Raw genomic sequence first — 24,910 nt, 5'->3', positions numbered from 1 at the left:
GATGGCACAGCCAAGACAATAATCCTTAAATAGGAATCATAGGGTATGTACAGAGGGTGCATGTGTGTGTGTGTGTGTGTGTGTGGACACACACACACACACATATATATATATAAATACACACACACACACAACCTCTTTACATACCCTATGATTCCTTGACTATATATATAGTATATAGAGCCCTATACCCATTGCCTCATTTCATCATAGAAAATCAAGAATAGGGTTTTACTGCAGAACAATAACTATGTAGATCTTCAGAAGACTACAAACGAACAAAGTGTTAATTTAATTGGCAATGCAAGACTGCTAATAAGTAACATTCAGGAAAATGGCACCAAAGCTTTTAGCTGCTTAGCTGTAAATTGAAAAAGAAACAAAGACAGAGAAGACTATAGGCATAGATGTCCATGTATAGAACTTCACAGTTTTGTTTTTATTCCAAATTCATCTTGTATGACAGTGAATAGTAGAGATAAACCGACTAAACTTAAAATTGGTTGTGCTAGATATTTATGATAAACAAACCCAATTATAGAACATCAAGAGGAAGTAAGACCTAGATTGGTCAGACTCTGACACTTCTTTGTAATCTTAATATCCATTAATTATGTATTGCTAGAAATTTATCCTTATTCTCAGGGAAACCCTGAGTGAGTCTTGGTTTCAACCTTCATTCTTAAAGTATTGTTTTGTGATAAAAATTTTCTTTGTATTTTAAAGAAAAATGAATATTGTTCATTTATATACATATATATAGTGTTATTTTGTGATTGATTATCTTTAATTTTCTCTCATTTTTGATAGAGATATAAATGCACATTGCTTTCCGAAATGTAAAAATAGTAATTCAAGAAGAAAACTATATAACCCTGAAAACAGGACAGGGAGTGGTAAGGACTTTGGTAAACTAGAGATTGTATATGCCCAGCAGGTGATAACTCAGCTCTACACAATTGTTTTCACATGAGAACGGGGGCCCAGATGTGTAAGATACAGTGACATTTAAGAATTTCTCATGAAATTTCTCATTGCTTAAAGTTGACTGAAATAAATAAAATTTAACACTATTCATGACTAATGACCCATGTTCCAGGCAGGAATTAGACCATTAGCTACCAATTAGCCACCTCCTATTTTACCTCTCCGGATGTAAGTAAAATTTACAATTGGCCTTGATCTTTAAGATTTAGCCCTAAAATATCATTTTTGTATCAATCTAATTTTACTCTCAGTCACTGACACTGGTAACAAGAAATCACCAGCTAAGGAAAAATGTGATCATTAGGCGGTTACAATTGGTGTCCATGATTGCATTATCTCTTTAACAAGGAGGCATTACACAGCTCATGAATTACCCATTGTCTTTTATATTGCACTGCACAACCCTTCACCACTTAGCAGGGAACAATAGATATAATGATGAAAATCAAAGTGCACGGTGCTGTTAGTCATATGAGTGCAGGAAGATTAGAAATTATGTTTGGAAACTATCCCAGTGAACACCGTTATCTAAATTGAAGCTTTCATCTTTAAGTCTATCAGCAATGTCACTTATTGTACTTCAGTATTTGTTAATAGGGGTACCATGCTGGAGAGCTAGCAGTGAGGTGCTTATGGTAAAACCAGTTAGGTTTGTGATAGGCATTGGAGAAGAACTATCATTCTAAGGAAATGCTACTTTGTAATATATCTTTTTGTCATCATACTGGAAGATGATTATTGCAAGTAGTAGTGTGGATAAATTTGAAAATTTATTTTTGAGTGGATAAATTTGAAGACAAAGTAATGTGAAACATTAGACATTTGTAATGTAGTTTCTATGTTAAATGTAAAAGCACTGTCAATTTCTTGAACGGCAGAGAAACCCATATATAAAAATAGATAAAAAATAATATTGTAAGTTGTGTTTAATATATTGGTCTCTCTCCTTTCCTTGGAATTTTTTGATCTGTTTCTACCTGCTTGTATGTGCTAATAAAACTGGATGTTCTTGATATTCTGAACAACGTTGATTACATGAGAAGCAGGTGAGAATGATGAATAAATTCTGGTCAAACCCTATTCTGTATGCCCAGGAAATTCTTTCTGAGCTGTTGTGTACTGCAATGTTCTGTGACCTACATAATAATCTCATTTTGAAGAAAAGAAAGTTAAATTAAAAAAAAAAAAAGAAGCACTCATTATTATCCTCATTGCTATATGCTACTCTTTTCAATCTATAATATGCTTAAATTTGAGTATCTGCAATGCTATATAGCATTATTTTCTCAAAATGCAAAAAGAAGATGAAGAAATCATTCAATTACATTAAATATGGTAAAATGAATCTTTAACAAAGTTGTATATAGAGTATTTCTGTAAGCTCAGTTTTCATTTTCTCACTCACATTTTAAAATTTTTAAAAATTATTTAGTGTTTTGAATTTATTTGGAGCAGCAGTTGGGCATGAAGGATCTATTAGTTACATCAGTCACACTGATGTTAAGTGTCTTTTAAATGTAGCAAAATAGAATTTTCAGTTGAATTAAGAAAAATCAATAACTTGGATAAAAATTAATGCTTTCTTGGCCTGGTCAGTTTTGATAGCCTGTCAAAATAAGAGATTAATCCTTACATTTATTGTAAATAGTAGTCATGCTAACCTTTTATTATGTTTTCTTTCAAATGAGATATTTGTTCATGGAACAAATTTATAAATACACTGGATCCAGCAGTTTGTGAATAAAGCCAGATTTGAATGGTGACCCATAGGTCCACTTAACTAGTGTATAATAATATCTCATAAGCAGTAAATAAGCTCTTTGAAAAGTGAAAGACATGATTGCTGAACTGTTCCTCACTTGACATTTTTATTTTATCTAAACATAATTGCTATTCATATAGGTTAACATATTGTTGATGCATATATTTGGTTACCTTATTAAATATTAATACTTGATTGGTGCATGTCTCTGTAAAATTAGCTATTATCAAACTTAGGAAAAAATTTTAAGTTAATCCATCTTTCCATCTTTTTATGTAATATTTTTATGAGAGGCAGTGGGTTAAAAATTCTGGATCCAGAAAAATAACTCTACAGCTCTGAATATCCTTGAATAAAATACTTAGCTCATCTAAACTTCAGTTTCATCATCTGTGAAAGGGAAAAATAATCATACATTTCTCAGAGGCTTGTTGTGAGAAATAAAATGCTATCATGTATGTGGCACAGATGCTAGAAAGTCATAAAACCCCTTCCCAGCCCACAACTGAGCTGCATTTTCTAGCCTCATTTTATCTCTATGGGAACACGCAACTAGTTCCTGCCTATAGAACATAAACAGAAATTATATGTGTCAACTTGAAAATAAATAATTTTCCTTGAATTTAATATGACTTCTCTTTGTCATCTGCCCCCATCCCTTAAAAACTATCTTCCCACTAGATGATATCAGAACAAACTTGGAATTTAAAATCCAAATGTATGATTTTTAAATGCAATAGATTAATATTTCAGAATTGCAACTGAAAGAAAATAAGTTGCCATTTTTGTTAACATATATTTTTTAAAAAATATAATAACATATTACTAAGAACAAAATAGATGGAGGAGGAATATTATTTCCCCTAAATTAAAAACCTAAATGTCAAGGAGTTTGTTTTTGCATTTGACTTGCTTTGAAAATATATTGAAAACTTGATGAAGGAAAAATACTCATTGATAAAGAAGGTAGCTCTTACATTAGGGCATCAACAGTGTAACCTTGGTTACATCAGAGATGATAAGTGTTGAGGGCAAGGACATTAAAGAAGCACTAAATCAAATGCATTCCTTTTAAGAACTTTCATCCCAGAGAGGGAAAGTGACTTCTCCATGGCTACTCCTGGCCCAGCTCTATTTGCATAATTCATATATTTTCCTCTCCTGAAACCAAAGTTAACTTTCTAAATTGAAGCTCAAAAATAAAATAAAAAATCTATTACTGTGCAATCATCCACAGATTTATTTTAAGACATTACGCTGCTTCAAATAGTTTGAAAAATTTAGTATTGCCTAAAATAGACTCACAACTCACTGAGACTCAAAAGTAACGAGAGACTGAAGAATTGGTGCTCTCGTTGTTTATTGCTCTTTTATTATTTGTTTTTCTTGTCCCTTTCAATCTCTTGAATTAAAAAAAAATTACTATGAACTTTTATCTTTTAATTTTCCTTTTCACCCCAAAATATCTCATCTCAATGATGAGTAAAGTTTTATGTATATCTCCTTAGTTTACCAAGGACATTTAAATTAAATTTACAGCCTAGAAGGTGAGAGCTATTGTTTTCTATTTGGAGAATTATTTCATTTGTATATATATACTCATGGAGGCAGAGAAAACTGAACTTGATAAAATCAAATGAGCAGACACACTGAAGTAGGTGCAACCTCTCCAGAAAATCTCACAGAAGGGAAAAGATATGATGGGAGAATAATAGAGTGTTTGAAGACATAAAGTAGATTATGGATATTTTAGAATCAGGCAATGAGCTTAGACTTCATCCATGGAGCTGGTGTTTCTAAAATTGTGTTCTGCATGCCACTGGTGGAAAAAAATAATGCACTTAGTGGTATATAGATTTATTATTTTCATATTTATGTATTTTGTGTAATAAAAATCAGAAAAATATAACTAGCACATGGAATCTAGGCCAAAAAAGGTGGGTTAAAGACAACAAAGACTGTAAATAATAATTAATGTACATGGTTATGCTGAAAAATTATGAAGATGTTTTATGAAACTGACAGTTTGGATGCATTGCTAGAAACAATATGGAAACTTTAATGGTGTTCTAATATGAGAGGAATATAATATATTTCTTTTTGATTTATTATGATGATACTTGTATCCCAACAATATATGTTTCCCTAAGAAACTCATTTGCCCACTTTTCTAGCCCACATCTCAGGATGAGAACATGAAAGAACAAAGTACCAAAAATTGTGGATGGAATTTGATGAACTGGACATGGCAACATGGCAACATGGCAGAAAAAATAAACTCTTCTAGTTTAGAGTAAGCATTGAGCAGTGGAAACATATACAATAAAACTCTGCATTGCTTATTTAATTGGAAAGATGTACAGCTTTAACAATATAATTGTCATGAATAATCACTTCAACCATTATCTATAATCAACTCTACCCAAGCCACCAAGCTAAGAGCCTCATGGATGCAAAGATGATTAAAAGAGACTTCTGTTGTGAAGCTTGTGATTTAGTAGACTGAGGATCAGGGACTGAAGAGTAAAACAAGTACCCAAGTATCACAAGGCAGGAATTATGTTTTTATGAAGTGGGTGAAAATACTCAGGGGGCAGTTAATGGAATAACAATGATAATGACAGTAATAATATTGCCTTCATTTACCAAGTACTTCCCATGTGTCAGGCACAGTTTTAAACATTTTTAATGGACTATCTTCTTTTTATTCCTCAGCGCAGCCCCATGATATTGGTGATAATGAGCTCAGATATCTCAAATGATTGATACAAAGTCACACCACCAGTAAGTGGCAAAGCTGGTGTTAAAACCTGCGCTGCCTGATTCCCAGAGTGAACATTCTTAAAAATTGCTTCCAGTAGTTTTGGTGTTAAGATCAGTAAAGGTGTCATTTGTCATTACAAATAAAGCTCCCGTAGCCGGGCGCGGTGGCTCACGCCTGTAATCCTAGCTCTTGGGAGGCCGAGGCGGGCGGATTGCTCAAGGTCAGGAGTTCAAAACCAGCCTGAGCAAGAGCGAGACCCCGTCTCTACTATAAATAGAAAGAAATTAATTGGCCAACTGATATATATATATATATATAAAAAATTAGCTGGGCATGGTGGCGCATACCTGTAGTCCCAGCTACTCGGGAGGCTGAGGCAGAAGGATCACTCCAGCCCAGGAGTTTGAGGTTGCTGTGAGCTAGGCTGACGCCACGGCACTCACTCTAGCCTGGGCAACAAAGCGAGACTCTGTCTCAAAAAAAAAAAAAAAAAAAAAAAGCTCCCGTTTATTATTTAAGCTTTAAAGTCATAGAGATGAGATGGTAGGGTTGAGTTAAGGAGCCAATCAGGAGAGAAAGGAGGCTGAGATGCAATATGCGCTGGCCAGTTTAATTCAGGAAAATATTAAGAGATTAGTTCTGTCACAAACTAGAAAATTCTAGAAGCGATTTTGGAAATTATTCTGGTTCTTACATACTAGAAACACAATAGCTTGTGCTTAATTGAACCTCCTGAATTCTTATGACCTGGTAAGAGTTGGATACCAGGGATTCTTTGGGCCACAGTGGGATTCAAATAGCATCATGATTCAGAGCATGGGTCTGGGAGTTGACCACTTGAATTCATGTTCCAGTGCTTTCACTTGATCCCGGCAAATAAATGAGCCCCTCTAAGTCTCAGCTTTCTCGTCTGCAGTGATACCATTGGTGTTGACAAAAGTGAACATAACCACGGTTGTGAGAATTAAAGTAGATCATTTACACAAAGTGCTTGCTATGGAGCATGTAGTTAGGGCTCAGTAAGTGCCAGCTTTTATGATTAATGTGTAAAGCACAGACTAGAAGAGAGAGACTGACAGCAGGAACATAATGTAATAAGCTACCGACACAGTGCAGATGAGAACAGACACAATCATGAACTAGGACAGTGGCAATGGCAACTGAAAAGAGAACGGTTACACAAGATATTTCAGAGGCATAAATCCCTTCGTGATTCATTAGATGTGGGAGGCAGAGACATGACTCTGAGTGTTCACGCCTGGCTCACTGGGGCAATGGTGGTTCTTTTACCAGATATAGAACAATCAGGAAGAGATGATTATTTGGAGGAGAAATCATGGATGCAGACTCTGTTCTGAAGTTTCTACTGTGAATTAAAGATATTCTTCCTATATTATCCAACTACCACCGAGAAAATATCTTTCTCCAGTGTGGTACAGATAAAACTGGTAGGAAAAGAGATGATTCAGGTGGCAGATTCAAGGCCTATCAAGTGGCATGAAATTACCTGGTGAGAAAATTCTTTCCTGTGAAATACTCCTTCTAACCTTTTGATAACATCAAGTAGAATATTTTACTTTGGTACTATCTGCACTTTACTATATCTTTGATATCACTCTCTTTCTCTTTTTCAACATATTCAGAATCTGAGAAACACAAATATAGGCACTTACAATTTAAGAATGTTTATTTTTTATTAGATTTTTTTATATCAACTTCTATTTATATCAAATGGTCTGGTGTTACAATTATGGTACTTATTTATATAAACTTTCATTTTTGAAAAGAAAATACTGAAAACAATGACTTGATATAAAGAAAAAAATCACTAAGGAACCAGCAGTACAGTCACCATTCAGATATAACAAAGCTTTAATGAGTGAAGGTTAGAAAATCCATCACTAAGCTATGTCACATTTTAGGCAGTATTCTTGTCCATTTACAATAGAGGCTTCTTAAAGGGATACATTATACATTCACTACAAATCTAGGAGGAAACAAAGTTATAATAATGGCTAAGATTGAATTTCTGATAATTCCCCAAGAAAGTTGTTACTATAGATTCCTTATAGATATAAATTAGTTAGGGAGCTATGCTTTGAAGATAAGAATGGCACCAGACATCAAACGAATATCAAACAGAAATGTCCAATCATCACAAAATCAAATGTCATAAGAATCAAGCTAGCTGCCTTTCAGTGTTTATGCTAATTTTTAATTGAGCCTTTTCTGTTTACAGAGTCTATCAAAACGGTACTGCACACAAAGTACAAACCAGCAAGAGCAAGGAGTGGAAAGAAGACTAATGTGGGGGCTAACTACCATACAAAACTTCACAAAGAAGCTGATGAGGTCAGCTAAATCATAATACGCAATATCAAATCTAGTATCTTTTCAATAAAGTTTTACTGTGATTCCTTCAGAAAGATTAATAGCCCTGTGAGACCTTGGTAATTCTCTTTGCCGTGATAAAAGCAAGTAGATAACTTACTTTCCTGGAAGAAAAAGTATCTCTTAACAGACAGTAAATACCCAGATTACTCTCAATGTGAGACATTGGGGAGGAGGTAATGTCAGGCCCTGTGATGTAAAACCAACCCTTTCAGTACTGCCATTCTGGGCTGAAAACAACTAAACAAAAAATCTTCCAGTCATGAGTTTGTGGGTTCTGCTTTAGGGTGCTGGAATAATTATACGAATATGAATATACAACAGAACTTAATGTCCAATTTCTCATTCTGGAAGCATGCGAAATTGGAGATTAATTTTATACATGTTCTTCCTTTCACAGATGGAAGACTTCAATTCTAAGACAATCCTGAACTTACTGGTTTTTTTTGTTTTTTTTTTTTTTTAACCAAATGAGAGATTGTTCTAGTACTTGATGGTCAGGATTTCCTATGAAGAAGGGAAAAGAAGGCCATTTTTTAAAAAATATACTCAAGCATTACTTTGATCTTCTTTTAGTCTCTTTTTGCAAAATAAGAAGGCCTTTAGGAGAAAATTGTAAATGCTAAAAATAATGTTAGAGCCATATAACTCTTTGCTTTAGAGGATGGCATTTTTGAAGGTAGAATCATAAATTTCCGTCTTAGTGTAGGTACTTAATTTTCTTCTCTCTATACAGTAGACTAAAGCCTTATTTCAAATTATTCAGCACAAAAATATGTCCTCTAAATTCTAGAAAAAAAAAACAGGTATGTGCAAATAAATCAACAGAAAACAGCTCAACTTGTGGAAATACATTTCAAATGAAACATTTTAATAGCTGGTAAGCTAAGCTGAGAACTCAATGTTTATATTTGAAATTGGGACATATTTAAATTTACCTAATTTAGAAAAGGAGTAGTTGGAATAACCTACATGGAGTATACACTCAGCATTGTAGAGATGTCAAATTGGTCATCCATGAGACAGAAGTGATCTGGAAATGTGTCTAACTTTTCCCATATAATAGTTTTGTTTTTTTGGGTTTTTTGGAGACAGTCTCACTCCTGTCACCCAGGCTAGAGTGCAGTGGCATCATCATAGTTCACTGCTACCTCACACTCCTGGGTTCAAGTGATTCTCCCACCTCAGGTTCCTAGAGAAAATGCTAGGATTATAGGCTTAAACCACCATGCCTGGCCCCAATATGGGGATTTAAATCAATTCATCAATATCAATAAAAATAATGAGACTTTACATAAAAATACTGAGTTTTAGCTTCTCTTGAAAAATCTAAAGTCCTGACCACATTATGCCTCACGCATATCTGATAATTATAATGAATATTATAATTACTCATATTTACTATTAGTAAGGAGAAATATTTACTAATCTTAGCATATATTAATAAAACTACTATTGATTGAGTGCTCACTAACAGCCAGATATGATTCTAAGTATTTTTATTATTATTATTGTTACGATACATTGTATACAAATAGACTCCCTGTGTTACAGATCTTGTCATTCACATTGGGTAGCTAGGAAAACTTATTCCCTCAGAGATTCAATAAATTTGTCCAAAATCTATAGCTGATAACTAATGGAGTTGGGACTTGAACCCAGGCTTCTCTGATACCCAAAGCTCGTTCTCTTATCCACTAATGGATAAGTTTAAAATAATAAATTACTGAATGGAGAATGAGTCCATATCTATTATAGTCACTTTTCTGTATTTGCAGAAAGTTCATTCTCCTTGTGTGATTACTTTAAATGCTGCTATTTACTGTATTATAAAACATATTTTCTAAAAGAAACAAAATACTTACATCTAATACATATTTGATTATTTTATAATTGCCATTTAATTTTTGCTTAAATTAGCAAATAATTTACTAATCTAATTTGAATCCAATTTGCTTAAAATTGGTGGAATGCATTTGTATTTATCTATTCTACTAGAATGCCAATTATAATTTTCTCTAGGAAATTAAAACACTTCATTTAATTTTCTGAATATCATGTGTAAACAGGTATTGAGAAGTCTTCCAAATCATTTATACCAGATTTTCAACTCCAGAAGGGTCACTCAAAATTATTTTCAAGGGCATCTTACCAGAGGTTGTCTTCACTACTTCAGTGGTATTTCTCAGACCAACAAATGAAAATTGATAAAGTCTCCAGGATCTTGTGTCACCCACTTCAACAGAACTTCGCTTCCATTGGTAAACAATCTCTTCACGTGGATAGCCATCTGCCAGGAGATGGGAAAGCTCACATTAAAAGTGATTATAGATGAACATATATAACAACCCCTTTCTATGAACAAGACACTGAAGTAAAGACTAAGAGAGAGAGAGCTTTGAGTTAGATGAGGAACCTGAACTAAAGGGCATTGGTGAATGGAATAAATATAAAATCATATCCTAATGGGAAGTTAGATTCAATAGTCATAAGGTCAAAATTACCCTTGAAAATCACTTAAATTGCATGGAAGGTAGACTACAGGTGGTTTTATATATGCCTTATGTATACTTCACATTGTCTGGAGTAATGTATACAAAGTAACCAGTATATAATAAACAGTCCATATGCAAGATCACAATGAAGGGCAGTCAACAGGGCAGAATTTTGAGAGTCGTGTAGAAATAGAAAAATAAATGACAGAGTAGACCCAAATTTCTCTCCAGGGCATGCAGTTGGAGTGGAAGATGTTTGGGAAGAATAACCACCATTATTTACATTATTTTCTCTTTCTCTCTCAACTTTTTGGGACTCCATTTTAAGATACATAGAAATATACAATTAAAAGCAATAAGTACAAATGCCATGGGAAAAGATATCAATAAGCTTGTTACCTAAAGAATAGAAAGTCTTTATGAAAAAGATATCACATTGAAAAGTAGGATATAGTAGCGGTTATGAGTACCATTTCCTAGCCACAATGCCCTGGGCAAATTTTTAATTTTTTTTCTTCTAAATTATTTGTTTCCTTATGGTGATGATAATAGTACTTATCTCAAGGAATTGGTGGTGAATTTATTTTTTTGCTTAGATAAACATTATTATTAAATAAGCTGTGGAATAAACTTTTTCAAGTAAAAGCAAATAAATAAAAACTAGAAATCATTTCAACTGTTTGTCTAATAATAATTGTATGTAAAGATAATTGTATGCTTATGGAAGCTGGCTGGGCACTTAGAATAAAATCTCGTATGTTTCCTTTTTTTCCTTTTCTTTTTGATCTTGCTCTTTGTCTGTTATGTTTATGAATTAAAGAGAGAGAAAAATGAAGCAGAATCCCTAGATTACTACCGGGTGGGGCAGTATGGCAGGTTGTGTTGAAAATTGAGGAAAAGAATGATGATATTAGGGAACTTTCTGCAGAGAATGTGCTGGTGTCTGAATTGTTTTGGTAGCAATAAGGAATACTGAGTTGTGTTTGGATTCAGAGGACATTGCAATAAAGGGCTCCAGGCAACCACTGCCAATTTACAAAAAGTTTGCAAGCCAAATGACACCTATGTGTAATTCCTAATAATATAGATCATTCTTTTGCAGAAATCTCCCTAATAGGGACAAACTAGGATTATGATGAAAGAGATTTTCAAAATCATCAAGGTCAACAGCAATGACTTAATGCAATTTTACAATTCTCTGTGATTCTCTTAATTGACATTGCAATCTAAAAGATTCTAGGTGAGAGAGGAATGGAATATAAAAGGAATGTTACTTACAACTGGAGAATTCCAGAGGGCAGGAGTGTTCATCCATGGGGAAGTTGTGCAACTGTAATTGGCACTCAGCATCAATTGTCAACCTAAAGAGAATGGTATTAAACATGAATAAAAATATTTTAGAAATATTTTTTAAAAATATACATTAGCACAATTTTTAATAACTATTAATCTTTATTTTTGGAGAACATATCTTATATTTTTATTGATAACACACTGATCCTCAAAGTAGAAATCCACCAAGTTTAGGAAAAAAATTACTTAAGACTTAATGTAGTCTATTCATTTTCACAGACCAAATAATAGCATCTCATCCACCTCAACTTGTTTATACAAAATTTATCATTGCTTAAGTTTTTGTTTTTAGCTTTTTGGTTTTTTTAGGGCAAATTAATTGCTCACATGAGATCTCTCAGTGAATATTATTTGACTTCACAGAATAAACTGTTTTAAAGACTTAAGCTTATTTATTGTTTGCATATAAATTAATGCTGATAATTCTCAGATCTTATCTGCTAATTAAAGCAGGACCTTCTGTTTGTAAGTACTTGTTAGCTGTTAGCTTTAAATTGCTAGACATGAGTTTAAAAATACCTTTGTTGCACAATGAAGTATCATGAATTCTTGCAGTGGAACACAATGAAGTCATTAAATAGGATGTCATAGAGTAGAATATCTAATGGCCAACAAGAACTGTTGAATGCACATACAGAGACATATTAGAAAAATGTTTGCAAGTGAGTCTTAATCAGTTTGTGTGAGGGGTGCTTCCTAAAGCCTACAGATTTTATGAGTCCCAAGTCTTGGGCTGGGACTCCACAAGGGAGATGATTTGGAGTCCCAGATGTCTTATCCACCTTTGAAGAAGTTATGAATAAATATAATACCAAATAGTAATGGTGATCAATTCATGATTTTTAAAATTTCATATGTGTTAGTTATATTTCTTACAATGGACAGATATCACTGTCTAAGTCATATTATTTTATGAAAATTGATTTATTTTAAAAGACTTTTTATTAACATAACTTTTAATTCAGAAGATTTTATTATTCTATGGTGCAATAGAAATATTACTGATGTTAAAATATATTTAACGTTTACTTAATTGTCTATGAAGAAATGGTTAAAGTGGATTGTTTTCTCATTTGGTATATTTGAACTTGTCCAAGGTCACATAATTAATGGTGCAGCTGATATTTGGACCCTGGTTTATGCACCTCCAAAGCTGGAGGTTTTAATTATTGTTAACTCAACAATTGAATGCTCTTCTAAGAAAAGATAAGTTTTATTCATAAATAAAATTACAGTTAAGTTTTATATTTTATTAGTATTATTTCTCCAAACTATACTGCAATTATTAAAATTGAAAAGCATACAGATTGCAGGTACAAACATATATACTGACATGTATCTATGCACACACACAAATACACAGACACACACTGATAGCTCATTATATTATAGATAAGGAACCAGAACAAAATCATCTCTCTATATAGATTGGTAACCATTCAAACCTTGATCAAATCTTATGAGTGACGTTTTTGAGGTGGCTTCCATAATTAAATATTGTAGCAATTCCACAAATTAATAGAAATCAAAATATGACTACAAAATTATGGGAACAATAAACGGACTGGAAGTACGGTGAATGACTTAGTATTTCAAATGGTAGACTGAGCTCTGATTTATCAGACAGGCTTAGGTATTCACTAGATTCTAATTCCAGTCATTTATCTCTAATTTAATGAAACCCATGACAAATATAAAATACATGCAATTAATTTATTCTGTAGTTATGGCCATTTTTCCTAGTAACTGATAAAACTCTGACAAAGGTTTTGAAGATACTTTCAAAGTATTATATTTTGTATACTGAATATTATATAATGCTTAAAAATATATGCCACAGTGCTTTTCAGGGGAGTCATTTTGAAGCTAGGAGTTCTAGGATACCAAGATTTACAAAAATGATATTATTCTCATTTTTACTGAAAGTACATGTAAATCATTTTAATATCTGCTGTGCTTACTATGTATCACACTCTTTGTTAATCACTTTACACATCTCTCTCTCTTCCTTATAACAGCTCTGTAAGGTAAGAATAATTATCTCTACTTTATAGAAATTAAAGAAATAAAAGGTAAAAGAGTTTGTTCAGTTGTGGTGTTAAGTGGAGGGAGATAAAGGGCAGGGTGATGTAGGGTGGTGATGCCTTCTCTCCCAATAATTTCTATCAGTTCTCATTTAATTGCTCGAAATAAAAATGTAACCAAGTGAAAACATCATGCGTACTATGCAAATAAAGCTTTGGAATGACTTTTAGCACAAAGACTCCCCTCACACACACCAGATAGCTGCCCTAAGTCCCTGTGTATAGAAAAGCTAGAAAGTTGCCTGGTTCACGCAGATAGCAAGATACAGAGCTTATAACCAAAGCCAAATCTGTCTGAGTCCTAAGTCTATGTACTTATCTATTGTGCTGTCTAATAATGTACTCTCACCAAGGAGAAACTTCAATGTAAAAATATTTTAAATGCATGTAAGTATGGAGTGCTAAGTTAATGGCATAAAATAATGTTCCCTAGTATTTAATTTCAGAAGATGAAAGATTAGCTCCTTCAACTTTTCCCCAAAGATGTCTATTCCCAAAATAGACAATAAATTAAGTCAAACAGCCTATTAATGTAATGTGAAGTGGGGTGCCAAGAGATGGAAGATAATATTAATAGATTCAAGGTGCTTATCATTGTGCAGCTAAAAAGAGAAGGATATACGGAGACATCCACATCGAAAATTCTTCTTTAGCAGTGATTTCCTTTGGAAATGGAGGTATTTTCAAGCTTAAGAACTGGTGGTCTCAGGTATGACTGATCATATCTTAGTTTTCCATGTTCTAAAATATTAGGACACACACACAAAATCCAAGATTGGTGCAAAGGTCAGATAACTTACAAAGACAAGGGACATTTCATGTCACTCATGAGGAAATAGAATTTTCACATCAGTCATAGAAAATAAGTGCTACCTATGATTAGTGCTATAAAAAAACTCATTGATAACAGAAAGAAAAAACTAATGTTATAGTTTTATATACTATGTGATCAAACATGTCCATCTTGATATAGGCTTAAAATTCCTATAATTTATTTTTTTAGAGGGCTCCTTTCTTTTTTTTTTTTTTTTTTCCTCTAGGAGAATACCTTAGGGTGTAGAGCACTCGACCATCGTTCCAAATTCTCAGCATCCTATTGGGGGTGGTGATCCAGTGAGCATCAGCCTTTTTGGAGTTTCTGAAGAAAGTGTCTGGAATCCAGATTTTCCCCACCATGTTGCTATTTAATCGGAGGACTTTGATGGTGCTATTAAATTTCAAACGTCTGTCATACCATGTTTGGGCAAAAAATATATCAATTGTATACTCCTGTTTTAAAGAAAATGATAAAACAGAACATTTTTAGTATAGTAAGATTGTATATTGTAGAGTATTTGTATATCTCATTCTTGTTCTCTTTGTTAATCTGAGGCAAAGCTATTCTGGGTTTGAACAGACCGCAGGGAAGCAAGAGTTTTTGTTGAGAGGCTACTACTGCCTCACCCATCTTTTACAGACCAGTTTGATAATTTTATGAAAAAAAAAATAGACTTGTCTCAGTGAGTTCTGGTAGATGATCTTAGCCCTGATATAATGCTTTACTTTCCATGTCTATAGAGCAGAATTTGTCACAATATTTTGAGCCAGCTAATTCTTTGCTGTGGAGGGCTGTCCTGTGTATTGTAGGACATTTAGAAGAATCCCTGGTCTCTACTCACCAGTACAGTATCAAGTCCCACCCCCATCTGCAATTACCTCTGCCAAATTGTGACAATTAAAATTAGTTCCACACATTGCCAAATGTCTCTTGAGGAAAAAAATTGTCGTGATTCAGAATCACTGCTATAGAGTAAAACAAAGCCCAGAATACTCGAAAAAAGTCCTAAGCTGGAGATTTGGAAATTTAGTTGCTCCAAAATAAAATGGGAATCTTAAAGGACCTATCTGGAAAGAGAACACGAGTGTTTTGTACTGTGTCTGGCAGGTAGCCAACACCCAATAAGGGTAACTTATTATTATTTTTTTTTACTATTTGTTTATTATTGTTCTTTTCTCTAAAAAAGATGAAATTAACCAATTAAAAATAATTTAAATTATTGTGCTACTTTCTATCACGAAGCTCATTCTTCAATGTTATAATAACAAATGACTCTGTAAAGATTCCCCACAAGTATATATATGTCACTAAACTAGAAAGTGGTTGACTTCAAAAAAAAGCAGGCATGGTATGAAATTCAGACCATTCGGCCTGGACTCAGAACACCGAGTTGTAGTTTGACTATCACATTTAGAGGTAGTCTTTGGGGAAACATCTTTATACTCTGTAGGCCTCATTTTTCTCATCTTCACAAGTGAACAATTAATACGAATAAATGCTTGGGTTCCTTTCAACTCTATAATAATAAGATTCTTTGCTTCTCAACTCCATTATCACCATTATTCTCCTCCCAATTGTTAATAATAAAAAAAAGCTCTTATCGTTTTATTCTTATTGATGTTATTCATCAAGTCCTTATTTTGTGCCAGTTCTCTGGCTAAATACTTTTCATGCATCATCTCATTTAATAAACTACCTATTTGAACATAGAAACAAATAAACTCTTTCTATAATAAACAATAGGTTAAATTATTTGGTATCGACACCATTGCAATTAATTTGCCCTACTTCTGTCTTGCATTATTTAATAACTTGATTTTATAAATGGAATAAATAAAGGGGAAAAAAACAACTCAGAGTTCTCAGAAAATGAGAGCTGGGGGAAGAGGGTTACCCACATTTCCTAGTCCAATCCCTTAGTCGCCATTTTATGCTGAAAACATAAAGAGCCAGGGAGATTGGTGATTTGCTCAAGAATACACAGCCTGACATGCTCCGTCGAGAATCTACTTCTTTTGCCTGATTCACACATTGTTCTTTGTCTCTTCCTTGCACCATCTGCCACTGAGTCATTGTAACTGACTACATTTCTACAGGGGTAAGCCAGACCATCTTTGTTCACCATTTAGTTCCATTTTTGAAGCTATAAGTAATGAGAAGGGAATCTATTTTCTGAAATACTTTGTCAACTAGTTAGTGATGTGCCAGTAGGTGGAATAATTAATTTATGATTTGCATTTTGGCCACAAAAAACCCAAATGAAAAATTTTGGCACAGGGTGTGCTGGCAAATCCCTATAATCTCAGCTACTTGGGAAGCTGAGATGGGAGGACTGCTTGAGGCCAAGAGTTCAAGACCAGCCTATGCAATATAGTGAGACCCTGTCTCAATTAAAAAAAAAAAAAAAAGGAAAAAGAAAGAAGAGATTTGATCCTTAAAACCAGTATTTCACAAACTGTGATCCAGGAACAGTTCTGGGAAGTGTTATTTCTAAAACAAGAAAGTTCTAAGTTTAAGTATATAGCTTCTACTTCTTAGATATTTATAGATATTTATAATTTATATCAGAACATTAAGGATTGTGAGAATTCTTGCTGTAAAGAAGTAAAATGTTGGAATGTGTTTAATGATTAACAACCAAAGTTATTGGCATAGAGTATGTAGGTGGTGGTATAACACCTCAATTAAAAGCAATTAAAGTTTTTTTCCCTCTCTCTCTCTCTGACTTAAGGGAGCATCTTTGTTGCTTAGTTGGTAAACAATGTTTTAAAAATGTAATATCACCATATTATGTTATATTAATACCATACTATACATATTACATCCTGTTAGAGTTGTACTCCATTCTACTCTATTATATTGTATTGTGGATTTCATGTTAGTTCTTTATTTCAGATATGTAGAAAGTGTTATATAAGAACAAAATTAACATTTGTTATTACAGCTGATGCACTATTTCTTTCTAAAAACATTTCTAATTTGAATCAAAGTATGCCATTCTCAAATCATCAATATTCTAAAAATATTACTAGTGGAGTACTCTGTTTTATTTTGTAGTAATTGGCTCTTGACAAGTACATCAATGAATCTTGAATTGTAATAGTATAGCATATTCACAGATTAATTATATATATGATCACATTTCATTCTCACAACAAAAATCCTTAAAATTTAATTATCTTCTTATTACAAGAAAGAATAATATCTCAAAGATTACCTTTCCCTTCCAAAGTCTTGAACCTATTTTTGTTGTATTCCTTGCTATTTCCATGACTCATTTTCTCTCAAACATGCTAATAAAATAGTAGAAAATTTTATTAGGAAACTCACCATATTGATAGCATTCACTGGACCAATGCTATTCACATACATGTCTGTGTGAATTAATGTTGGTTTCACTGTGAAGAGAACACAGAATTATGCATATGGAGAGGTATAAAATTTTAATGTTTTCATCTTTGTTTTCTAGAATAGATTTATTTAGCTACATTAGAAGTAATTTATTTACAACTATTTTGGTACCAGTTACTAATTTACTACATTTGAGTAGCTATTTTATGCACGTACATGCAATAAGCAAGCATAGTGGAGTTTTGAAACTGATTATCCTTTTAAAACTACATAAAAATGAAAGAATTAGAAAATGCTTCTCTTAGCTTTTCTTCGTCTTTCTCCCAGATATCTTGAATTTTACCATTTCTCCTTCATGCTCTGGGAACTATCTGATCCTTGTACTTACTTGAGCCATATACAAAAATAATTCCTTGGTGACTCAGAAAAAAAATATGCCTAAAAGCATGCAGTAGACATAAAGAGTAGTAATATAAATTGTTTTGGAAACATTGTTCCATGTAGATTCCTTTTATGACCACTCTATCTTCCGATACTTCTAACCAACACAAAATTAATCTCCCTCAATGATTTATTTTTGGATGCTATGACACCAAAGATAATATGAAGAAACCATATGAAAGTCCATTGTGTACATATTTGTCAGAGAAGACTGATATTAAAAATCCACGACCAAATGCATGTGCTCCATTTTCATTAAACATTTAATGAAGAAGGATTCATAATATAATTCTCGACTTTGATTCAACAAGTACATTTGCCCTTTTTATTCATTTTCCTTGACAGTGCCATGTCCTGACTCTCTGTGGTGAATTGAGTTCTCCACCATTATCTACATCCACACCTTTGCCTTCTCCTCAGTTCGGCTATTCAGCTGCCTCGGGACTTTGAACTTCCTTTAGGTGATAATATATTGAGGAAAGTGAATGTGCCAGTTCCAAGCCTAAGCACTGAGTCAAATGAGCTTCTGTTTTCTCTCTGGGTCTTTCCTATTGTTGAGAGAAGGATTCTCCTAGCTAGTCTACTGGTCTCCGGAGCAGAATGAGACACACAGAGCACCTCTGCTCTCAGTGAACGTCTCCAGCTTATCTTAGCCCAGCACCCAGCTAAGTGTTAAATAAATAAATGTTTATTATTGTATGCTATTGAGATTTTGTAGTTGTCTGTTACACAGCAATAGGCAACCAATATATATCTTCTTTACTATTATTGCTTTCTTTGTTTTTTGATATTGCTTTATAAAGAGATTGTCACTTTTTTCCTACAGCCTCTGTCTGGGATATCTAGGAAAATTTGATTTTCTAGCTCTGGAGCTTCACTTGAAAATCATATTTCTGCATTTTGAATTTATCAATACCCCTTCCACCCCAAGGCCTGAATGTTATTTAAACCCTATTTATTTATTTTTACAATACATAGAAAACGTATAATTTAAATCTTTCTTGAAGTATGCTGATGTTTTCTTCTAATAAGGTAGATATGTTTATGTGTTCCTATCTATAGCATACCACAAAAGGCTTTAACGAACCTCCTATATCAGGTCGAAGTTTATTGTCATATCCTTCTAGCAGATTGTTCAAGATGACAGTGACATCACCCTCAGGAACTTTTGGAGTCAAGACCCATGTTTTGTTAGAAGCATAATCTTCATAGTCATCATCAGATTTTTGGCTAGTGAAGCTAAAAAACCAAAAATATTGGTCAAAAATCACATATATTACACCCAAGTTGACTTTTACCCATAGACCACTGGTGCAAAAAGAGAAATAAAACAGAATTAAAGGAATGTTTAAAACAGTTAAAAATTTTACCTGAAAGTTAGTCTAATTAAACTTTGCAGGTGGAGGTTAACACATACTAAAGCGTACTCTCCAGTTTTCCAGAATTCTCTGCCCTCCCATCCATAAATACACCATGTTTTACCAGTTATTTTTGCCTTTCCCATATTTAATGTTCTTCCTGCCCACCTGCCTATCCTAGGCTCCTGAAGTACTTATAAAAACACTATTTTAGTGAAAGCGATGCTTAAATGATCATACTATAGTCTAAGAATTCAGGCATAACGTCTACTTCATCCTCCTTTGAGAAGTTAACTTGCTCCAACCTATTAATGAACGTAAGAGACTGATAATTAGATTCACTCCCACAATCTGCCAGACATGCCTCTCCTCTGTTAATTGAACACTAAGGAGAGCAACGTCTTGCTGCCTTTGCTTCCTCCAGGGTGAGTGTATGTGTATTTTTTCCCCTCATTTATACTGAAGGCAAGGGCGGTTCATTTATCTTTGGTTGTTAAGAACCTGGTACTATGAAGAAAAATGCAGTTGCAGACTTGAAACCACCCTTTATTTTGGCAAAGCTTTCTAATGTGGAAACTCATACTAATGGTTAATGTACTGCAATCACAGAAATGAAATTACCTGCTTTGACTGATCCAAAAAGCCAAACAATATTCTGTGATTCAGTCTTTTGTGCTAAAACCTGTCATAAAACCTCCCACAGTTGGGCTGGAAGCTAACTAAGGGTGACTCTGGAAGGGGATTGGAATTTCTACAGCTTACCTCTCCCCTGCCACAAGTTCCACACCTCCCCCATACAAAATGATTATATTTCCCTGATCTATGGGCAACACAAGCCCCTGCAAAAGCTGCCATTTTCAATTTTATCAGCACTCAATAAATGTTAGTTATTTCTGTGGTTTAAGGTAAAAATTTTTAAAAATACAAATTTAAAATATTAACATAACATTTCCCAACCCTATTCCCGTCTTCAGTTTATTTTCGTAGATACATGGCATAGAATGGATTTTGTCAAATTTAAAATAATTGCCACATTACCCTGAAAATGTATAGAGAGATATTTATATATTCTCAGACTAGATTCATCACCTTTCATCACTCAGATTCAGTCATCAAATTTATATATATGTACATGCACACATAATGTAGCTATGTTATATATGCATAAACATAGATTAAATACACATAAATATGAGTATATATGCATATGTTCATGTGAATGTCTGTATATGTTGTGTGTATATGTATATACATATATATCTTGATGATCGAATGCAGGAGAAGAAAAGTAATTATGTGATTAATCTGGTTTGAGACTAAGGATAGAAGATGAGGCTTTAGAGGTAATTACTGATTACTGGCATGGATCAATTTAGTAAGCAAGTATAGTAACCTCCTCTCTTTTTATTCCTTTACACCTTCATGAATAGGAAACACTATAAAAACACATCTGTGCACAACCTAACATAGCCAGTGTCTTACATCTTGCACTTTAGTGAGCATAAGAACTTAAACATGCATTAACTTCACAGAGTGTCCATAGTGGTATGATGGGCTGGGCAACGCTGCAACCAGCTCTCAAAGAGAAATGCCTCCTCGAAGCATAGACACCAGTTCATCGCTAGAAAAATTCCTCTAGGAAGGAATTTCTCCAGAGCACTGAACTCTGCCTAATACTGAACTCTGCCTAATAGAGTGCTAATCCTCTGATCGAAATTTTACTAATTTAAGAAAGGAAAACAAAACAAAGCAAAACAAAACTACCCAAACACTCTGGCAACGCAATTTCCGAATCCCTCCGATAATTCACTGAGAAAAGAATATGGTTGGCCCACCAGATGTCATCGTAATGGAATTTACTACCATTTAAATTGTTCATGCAAAAGAGCCTTTTCAAAAAATCAACCTCTTTCTCTCTTGCTCTCTCTTTCTCTCTTATCTGTCAGACACAGCACCCTATTAAATTTTCTTCAAGGGAATGAGTATGTGTTAAATCATTTGGTTTGTTTGTTTATGGCACTTCCTCATACTAACAAACAAATGATGCAAGTCTGATGGTGCTGTATTACTGTTATTGCTATTATCTGGCACACCAAGAGGAAAAATACATTAAATGAAAAGATAAGGGATGCTTGCTTAGAAAGAATGCTATTGCACCAATAATTCTCTCCGAGTCATCACATAGTGCATACCAAAACAATAGTCAGATTGATTATTTTATATAAAAATGTCAGTGACAAATTTTTTTTCACACTTCAGGATGTCTTCTTAGCCATAGAGAAGTGAAATAAAGTAATTAAAAGCACATACTTAGGTTTTAGGAATTCCTAGCTCTGCTTTCTGAATTTATGTCTTGACTCTATCATTGTTTTAAGACCTTGGGGATCATTATTTAACCTTGCCAACCCTAAAAGTTCTTATTTTTAAAATACAGTTAATACTAGTACTCATATCACATTCTTGTGTAAGGTTAAGATACTGATTATAAAGTGCTTAGCACAGTACTGCAAATAGGTCCACTAAAATTATTGTTATAAAGTGACCACTGCTAGATTTATAACAGCTCCAACCATATAACCAAAACTGAAATCTATAGATGCGGCTTCAAGACTTTTACCTAATATGGGCCGAAAAGAACTAAAACCAAATGTTTTCCAGGAAGAAAAATAATGAGCTTCCACATTGTAAATAAATGAAGTTTTTCTTCTCTACAGCTTTCCTAGCTGAGGTCTAAATTAAAAGGGCTGATGCATAATCTGGGATTGTTTCCAGACTTGTCTTAAAAAAATAAAAATCTTCCTCTATTCAAGCTTGGCTATTTCTTTTCTCTAGAATTCTTTGGAGATAAAAATGTCCATATTCACAGGTAGGCTATCTAGGAATAAGGAAGTCTGACCATTAGATGTGACATTCCATGAAATTATGGACTCCACAAGAACACCGGGGCAGAAATACATTGCTAATGATTAAAAAAAAAAAATCAAGCCAACAGATGAGTAGGCAGAGAACAAACATAAACTTGAATTTCTGGCTAAAAGCACCTATCTGAATGTAACAGCCTTTAGTAGTTATTATTCCTTCTCACACTTTATGGTTTAAAAATATGCTTATAAAAAGAACTGAAATTGAAATTACCCTTTACATTGACTATTAAAAAACTTTTTTATTTTGTCATCTGAGTGATAATTCCACTGAGACATTGTTAGAAAAGGAAGTAACGTTTTCATCTCTGAAAACTTCCAAAACAGTGGTAAAAAGCCTCCTAACCAAGATCTTGGACCAGCAGCAGTAGCTACTGGGAGCTCGCTACAAATGGAGATTCTTGGGTCTCACCCAGACTACTCCATCAGAATCTTTATTTTAACAGGTTCCACAAATGATTCATGTACAGTATCAGTGGTACTTATTCTTGACTCTGTGTGTGTGTGTGTGTGTAGAAATGGGCTTTTTAAAAGTACAGATTCCCATGTTCCTGCCTTAGATTGAAATCTCAATCTCCATGTTGTAAATTATTCATTTTTATTTTCAATTTTACAGTTTTATGCATCATTTCAATGTAGGTATGATTACAAAGGCAAATTCATATTTGTAATTAGAAGCAAAAATTTATTCTATTTGGAAAACATGGTTTATAAAACAAATGCTGCCTAGAGATTGTTCAGTGAGAGGTTGCTCACAGTTACATGCAAGGCACTAAATATTTGAATTTTGATACATGTTCTGGATGGTTGTCAATGTGAAGATTAATCATTTTTAAATTTCTGGAAATTTAGATTTCCATCTAGATATTTCAGATTCCCATAGATGTAATGCAACTTTAAGTTCAATGAGTTTGGAATATTTAGTCATCATACTTCCCTAGGACAGAACAGCAGGCATTTGGATGACAAATAAAAGCGTTTGTCCTTTAATTCAAGCATCTTTAAATCCTCTGGTGTTTGGCATCATAAAGATAGAATATATATTTCTTTTTCTCTAATATAGGTAAGTAGTTGACTTAAAAACAAAAACATATTTTTATACTTGAAATATTTTTAAATGATTGGTTAGCGTTCACTCTTATTATTTTCACTAACATTTTGTTGATACAGGTTTTGGCTTATTTTTATTCTATAAACATAATGAGTCATATGTAGAGTCTTTTATATGGAAAAATAAATCTGCCAAGACATAAGGCCAGGAAAATGATAACTTTGAATCTTTTCTATGAAAAAAATTCCCATTTTCTGCTCCACTGTTACCTCTAAATTGTGAATACCCACTGCTTACAGTGAATAAATCTCTATTCCTTCCTTTATCACACTAACAGGGATCCCCTGCTAGCTCAGATTCCCACCAGGCTGTGGAGTCCAGTGGGAAACCCATGCCCCCAAAGCATCATTAATAGAGGAATGTCTCGTTCCTTATGTAATATCATCATGTTACCTGAGAGTTGGTCTAGTTCTAGAAATCAGACTAAAGTGCAGTACCTTTGCATATACTGGCCTCACTGCCTATATAGTCTTCCTTTCCTCTACTCCTCAATCCAATACTTGGCATAGTTTATTTCTTCTTATCTTTCCATTTTCAACACAAGCATCATTCATCTTCTCATAGAGACAATCTCTGACTGTCTTATCTAAACTCACTGCCCACCTTACCCTTTATATGTTCTAGCCAATAGTTTGCTTCATAACATTTATCACAATGTGCATTTATTGATTTGCCTTTGTCTGTCTCCATTACTAAGCTATAAATTTCAGAAGTGTGTACTTAATGAAGATTTGTGGAAATAATCAATTTTTGCTCACTATTTTTCCTCACTGAAATAATAATACTCAAAATAGCTGTTGCTAAATATTCACTATGTTTTAGGTATAACTTTAAAGACTTCCCATTTAATCCTCAAAACAGTGATATTCCTGCAATTATCCCCATTTTATAAAGAAACATAGTTATAATTATCAAGAGTCACTTTGGTCAAAACCAAAACATTTAACTGTTATTTTTCATATCTTTGAGAAAGGAATGGGGACCAAAGAATCTGCTACTATACATTCATCCAACAATAAGATCATCCATAATAAATGATTGCTCCAGCTCATTTTCCTTTAGGATGATAAATTAG

At 33.5% G+C, this 24,910-nt stretch overlaps 1 protein-coding gene across 2 annotated transcripts in view; it reads right to left on the bottom strand.

Moving 5' to 3' along the window:
- Nucleotides 1-24,910, bottom strand: part of GABRG2 (gamma-aminobutyric acid type A receptor subunit gamma2) — a 91,596-nt gene that overhangs the window by 45,101 nt on the left and 21,585 nt on the right. For both annotated transcript variants that reach the window (XM_012753006.2, XM_012753005.2), the window contains exons 2-6: nucleotides 19,533-19,684; nucleotides 17,984-18,051; nucleotides 14,885-15,105; nucleotides 11,678-11,760; nucleotides 10,057-10,194 (exon numbers count right to left, since the gene is read on the bottom strand). In XM_012753006.2, the coding sequence (XP_012608460.1) occupies nucleotides 10,057-10,194; nucleotides 11,678-11,760; nucleotides 14,885-15,105; nucleotides 17,984-18,051; nucleotides 19,533-19,684 (662 nt within the window). The remainder of the gene's footprint in view (nucleotides 1-10,056; nucleotides 10,195-11,677; nucleotides 11,761-14,884; nucleotides 15,106-17,983; nucleotides 18,052-19,532; nucleotides 19,685-24,910) is intronic.

The sequence above is a fragment of the Microcebus murinus genome, chromosome 21 (assembly GCF_040939455.1).
Source record: "Microcebus murinus isolate Inina chromosome 21, M.murinus_Inina_mat1.0, whole genome shotgun sequence".
Taxonomy (NCBI): Eukaryota; Metazoa; Chordata; class Mammalia; order Primates; family Cheirogaleidae; genus Microcebus; species Microcebus murinus.
Note: the sequence above shows the minus strand (reverse complement) of the source record. Positions and strands in the feature narration are given on the sequence as shown.